The 6,000-nt window shown below is 45.4% G+C and overlaps 1 protein-coding gene across 1 annotated transcript in view; it reads right to left on the bottom strand.

The window, feature by feature from the left end:
- Positions 1 to 977: 977 nt before the first annotated feature.
- Positions 978 to 6,000, bottom strand: part of EGFL8 (EGF like domain multiple 8) — a 123,253-nt gene continuing 118,230 nt past the window's right edge. Inside the window, exon 9 of the mRNA XM_078645849.1 lies at positions 978 to 3,395. Within this exon, the coding sequence (XP_078501975.1) occupies positions 3,343 to 3,395 (53 nt within the window). The 3' untranslated portion in view covers positions 978 to 3,342. The remainder of the gene's footprint in view (positions 3,396 to 6,000) is intronic.

Below are 6,000 nucleotides of genomic sequence, written 5' to 3'. Positions count from 1 at the left end.
ACCAGACAGAAAGTTGTGCGCTGAAACAAATCGACTCATTTGACATTCAGGGTATGCCACTAGAATCTTGTTGCCAGGAGGTAAACATAAAACCTATTTAAAATTGTCAAAATAGAAAACTGGGTCAAAGTGTAGACCAAAAACTAGAGATAAATATAAGTGCAAAATGTAAAATAAAAGCATACTATGCTTCTCGATGCTGTGAAAGTAAGGGTTCTGAATCCAGTGAATGCAAGATGCTTCAAAATGTAGCACAGAAAAATGTCATATCAGTATTTTGAAAGAGCATATTCTGAATTTAGTGAACACGATGACACACCTGCCAATATTGCTTCTGTTCTTGATATGGCAACTTTAACAGAGTATTTCTTCTTCTCAGATTACTGGAGTCATTTCGAAGGTTTGGGACATTTGTAATGATTTATGCTTTTATCTTGAGGATCTTAAATGTTGGATTTTCTTAAATTACTGACTTTGACACTTCTGACACCTTTCGAAACTGACATATTGAGAACTTGAGAGTGAACGTGATACATTCTGTAATAAATGTGTTTTAAAATGCCGTGAATGATCTTCATATACATATGAAAAACATAATGATATCTTTAATATATATTTGAATACCTACGTTTCTTGATTCTGTGCCTTTACATTTCTTTGAATACATTTACTCTAAGGTGTGCTCCAAGTTAAAGATTTGCTCCACACCGGGTAGAATCTGCGGTATTTTATGCTTTGACTTAGTTTCAGGAGGCACTTACTGGATGGGACAAGATAACCACACACATTAATTAATTTACGTGTGTTGCCTCAAGTAAAAGATGTACTGGGGAGCAGCTTTGTCTACATGCAAATCAGACATCTTTCCAGCACATTATCATTTCAAAATGGAATCCAACAAGAATGTATTTCAATTATCTAAAAGAGTCAATTGTGCATATTTTGAATAGGTAAGTTTAGCTATAAGTATTTCAGAATAACCACCTTCACTCACTAGTATTCACGTTGTACAATGACTTTGCCACATCTTTAAAATGCATTATCGTGTGGCAAAGCTACATGCAGAGAATGCACAAGTTATCTGCTAATAGTTGACAGGTTCCAGGGTCTACAATTCCATTTTCTGTTGCGACTCAAAACACATCTGTCACCTACATGCCTGCTGCAAGATAGGCAATTTCAAAATGAAAAACACAACTCCATGGCTTTCTTTTTTAAAAGATGTTTAGTGTCGAATGATAACGGGAATGAAGCCATTCTTTGGGTCTCTTCCACTAGGTTTGACCGTGAACATCTATCTCACAAAAAGCCTAATTTCCACCATATTATGATTAATGTGCCCATTAAACTTGACCATCTGTGAGATTAAGCATCACCTGGAGTAGCGAGACACCAGGCTCAGAGGACACTATCCTAGAGTCACAGATCTTTTTGAAGAAAAAACTCCTTTTAAACACTACATTTTAAGCATTTCTATATCATATTTTTTTGTACTATTTATTTATTTGACTATCCTTTTAAGATACATACATGTAACGATTTCAAGTAATCGAACATAAATAAATTAATGCTATACCACATGGAGTATATTGTGCTCTGGGATTATTATATGTATTGGAAGTCTTTCAAAATTCTACAAAGTGGTGGACTTATCGCAGGTCATCTATGGTGACCTTCTGCCTCCAAAAAGTGGTCTTTCTTTTTTACCATATGCTACAAAACCAATCAATATAGCCCACCATTCGGTCTTGTAATTCTCCTACCCTTTAATCCTGGATGTACTGACCTTACTCACAGTTCATCAAAACTGCATTGCTTTGTCTTCAAGACTGCCACATACGCTTACTAGTCAGACATTGCAATTCCCAACATCAGAGTGCTATGAGCCGAATTTTCCTCAAATCTCATTGATAGTTGCTTCAACTTTCATCATCATTGGTCAGCTTTTAAAGATCACTCTAACACAAGCCAAAGGCTTTTTACTCAGACCCTCCTTTAGGGTTATATGTCTAGAAAGTGGCTCTTACTATGGGCTGAGTCACTTCTGCAGCAGATACTCTAAGGAGACGCGGATGGTGTCGCCACCGAGGGGATGCGAGTTTACCACTGTGAGCATCAAACATGTCTACTCCTACCTGGGAATGAGTTGCCACAATGTCACTTTTACTCAGGGCAGCTGAAATATGTGCATTGACACTGCCCAAAGAGAAGGCCATGCACATAAAAATACTCATGACAAGACAATCACAACACTTTGGGGAACCGTACAAAAATCAGGAATGTATTTATTATTAATTAATAGCTATGCTACAAAATATAAATTAGACCATATATTAAAAATGCAAAAAAATATATAATTTCAGTAGCCTTGCACCGGACAGTAGGTTTGTGTAGAGCACCCATTGAACGTTGACGATATGCACTGAGTGATGTGGTGTAGTTGCTCCAACAGGCATGAGATGAGCAGAAGACAGAGAAAGCGCCCAGTTTCTGTTTGAGTCGCCTGGTTTTAAGCAATGACAGAAATGGGCGTGGAAGGGTATACGAAGCCCTGAATAATGCTGGACAACATGGCGGCGTTCTGGAGCATGGATGGCAGGAAGCATAGTAGGAGAGCCAGGAAGCATGGAACAGGGGCATGGCCAAGCATGCAAGGAATATGGAAGAGAAACAACGAGCATGAAAGAGGGCGCGGGATGAACTAGGGCATCAGAGAGCGTGGTGTTTCAGGGATCAGCGGCTATGGAGAAGGAGGTGGGTTCTTATGGAATGAGAAAAGGGAGAAGAGTTCCTAGGTCCCTGAAGAAGGTTCTGCGTGTTGCTGCAGCAGGCTGCTCTGAGATGGTTAGCTGCTGCAGCTATCCTAGTCATCTGCTGAGACTATTCCAGGCCCCCAAAGCTTTAAGAACAGCGTGGGTGGCAGGTATTAGCCATTTTAATATGCATTTAATAAAAAAATTAAAAAAACGACTGCTAATGTGCTGATCTCTAAGTTATACAAAGAACACCGCCATGTCATAAGTGCAGGTGCTGACAATTAAGTGCCGGTGCCCAGCACCGGAAACCACAGGCTCAAATTAAGCACTGGCAGGGTCACTGGAGAGAGAGGAGAGATGTACAGGGAGTTACAGGGAGCAGCAGCGCCTCTGGTGAGAGACATGGGGGTGTACACAGAGCGTTGGGTGGAGCAGGAAGTACAGAGAAGGGACAGAGAGGGGATACACACTGAGTCTTAGAGAGGGAGGGTACAGGGGATCTCAGGGCTAGGGTGGGCGTCTATAAACAATGAAGCTCTTCTCCTATCACTCGATGGGGGCGCTGGCGCGTGGTCCGAAGGGGTCTTCACCGTCTGTTCAGGTCCACTTTGAGTGCTGTCTCGTTGTCTTTGCAGGCGCCTGTGTAAGGGACAGGGACAGACAGACAGACAGAGCAGGGGAGAGAGGTCAGTGAGTGAGGACAGCACTCCAGGAAGAGAGGCAATTTAAACTTGAGATCTAACCCAGGTTAACGGTGGGGTTTATTCTCTCTTATAATAGAGGATCCGAAATTCAACACAAGCTTCAGAGGTGCACGACGGCTTTACACGTCACAAGCTGGCTGTGGTGAAACAATACAGGATCTCCCCAGGCCCGGACTGACCGTTGCAGGCATCGGGCAATCCCCGGTGCGCCGCAAGGGTGGGGGCCGGTTTTGGGCCACTGGGGCCGTTTTTGTTACAGGGCCGTTTATGCAGCATAGCTGCAAAATCGGCCCTGTAACAAAATCGGCCGAAAACCGGCCCTGGCAAAGAGCTCGGTCGCACCCCCAACCTCCCCCTGGGGGGCCAGCCGAGCACTTTGCCGGTGGCCGGTTTTGGTTCCCAGTCCTGCCCTGGATCTCCCTCCGCCCTCCATCTGCCTTCTCCACATCCCTGCGTTTACTCTCCACCCTCTCCTCACTCCGTCCTCTCACTCTCGCTTTAACTCGTCCTTCGCTGTCCATCTGCCGTCACCTCATTCTCGCTCAGACTCCCCTTCCCCACACCCTTACCCTATCCTCAGGGCTTTAAGTGGGCCGGGTCTCACCGGGTCTGAGCACCAGCAGTTTTTTAAAGGGGGTCTTGAAACGGGTCTCTATTGGGCTCCCTTTTGTGCCCTGGCACAGGCGGCCCGTTTTTTCCGGACTGCAGTGACTGCAGGCACACCGATGTGCGTGTGCTCACACTGCTCACTTCTCACTAGGGGAGAAGTTACGGCATGACATCATGCCAGGTGAGTGTTGTAGGGGAAGCAAAATACTTAGAGAGAGTCAGTTTCTCTCTGGATTTCCCTTCTCATTTTGAAACTCAGGAGCAGCAAAATCGTCGTGGTGTCACCAGGGCTTTAAGTGGAACCTTTTTAAATATTATATACAAGCCATAGTTGTTGCTTATTTATCTTACGCAACTAACAACCATTGACAAAGCCAATAGTCCTGGCTTGTTGTAGGTTTATTGTTACTTGTTGTATCATATATATTGATGCAATGACAGAAGCAGCAAGGTACCAGTCGGGCGGCACACTATGCTAAGCACAGATTTTTAGTTTACGTGTTTATTAGCCACACCCTTAATCACATCGGCCACGCCCCTTTGAGAGACCCCCTAGTTTTTTCATCCCACTTAAAGCCCTGCCTATCCTCTTCCCACCTCTCACTCTTACTCACCAGTTCAGATAACCTCTCCCTTCACTCCTCTTCACACATCTCATTTCCCTCCAGTCTCCACTCTTTATTCACCCAATTCCCATTCCTAAATCTCTTCTTTTCTTCACCCTCTCTCAGCCGTGTTCACTCCTTCTCCTTTCTTCCTCACTCTCATAATCCTTTTCTCACCTCTCCTCCCTCCTCTCTCCTTCACTAAATTCCCTTTGTTTCCCCTCTGTGCTCTCTTCTTCACCCCCTTCCTTCTCCTGATTCTCTCTTCTTTACTCCCTCCTCTCTCTGTCTCTCCTCACACGCTCTTCTTCACTCCCTCCGTTCTCTGCCGCTCCTCCCTTTCTATCACTCACTCTCTCCTCTCTCCTCCTCACTCCCTCTTCTTCTCTCCCTCATCTCTATGCCTTCTCCTCACTCTCTCTTCTTCACTCTCTCCTCTCACTACCACTCTTCACTCTTTCTTCTTCACTCCCTCCGTTCTCTGCCTCTCCGCACTCTCTCTTCTTCACTCCCTCATCTCTTTGCCCTCACCTCACTCTCTCTTCTTCACTCCCTCATCTCTTTGCCCTCACCTCACTCTCTCTTCTTCACTCCCTCATCTCTTTGCCCTCACCTCACTCTCTCTTCTTCACTCCCTCATCTCTTTGCACCCTCCTCACTCTCTCTTCTTCACTCCCTCATCTCTTTGCCCTCTCCTCACTCTCTCTTCTTCACTCCCTCATCTCTTTGCACTCTCCTCACTCTCTCTTCTTCACTCCCTCATCTCTTTGCCCTCTCCTCACTCTCTCTTCTTCACTCTCTCCTCTCACTACCACTCCGCACTCTCTCTTCTTCACTCCCTCATCTCTTTGCCCTCTCCTCACTCTCTCTTCTTCACTCAATCCTCTCTCCGCCTCTCCTCCTCTCTCTTCTTCACTCCCTCCTCTCTTTGCCCTCACCTCAATCTCTCCTCTTCACTCCCTCATCTCTCTGCCCTCACATCACCCTCTCATCTTCACGCCTTCCTCTCTTTGCCCTCTCCTCACTCTCTCTTCTTCACTCCCTCCTCTCTCTGCCTCTCCTCACTCTCTCCTCTTTACTCCCTCATCTCTTTGCACTCTCCTCACTCTTTCTTCTTCACTCCCTCCTCTCTCTGCCTCTCCTCACTCTCTCGTCTTCACTCCCTCATCTCTTTGCCTCCACTAGCTCTCTCTTCTCCACTCCCTCTTGTCTCTCTGCCTTTCCTCACTCCCTTTTCTTCACTCCCTCATCTCTTTGCCCTCACCTCACTTTCTTCTTCACTCTTTCATCTCTTTGCCTTTTCCTCTCTCTTCTTCACTCTCTCCT

This window comes from Lissotriton helveticus, chromosome 5_1, assembly GCF_964261635.1.
Source record: "Lissotriton helveticus chromosome 5_1, aLisHel1.1, whole genome shotgun sequence".
In the NCBI taxonomy this organism is placed as follows: Eukaryota; Metazoa; Chordata; class Amphibia; order Caudata; family Salamandridae; genus Lissotriton; species Lissotriton helveticus.
Note: the sequence above shows the minus strand (reverse complement) of the source record. Positions and strands in the feature narration are given on the sequence as shown.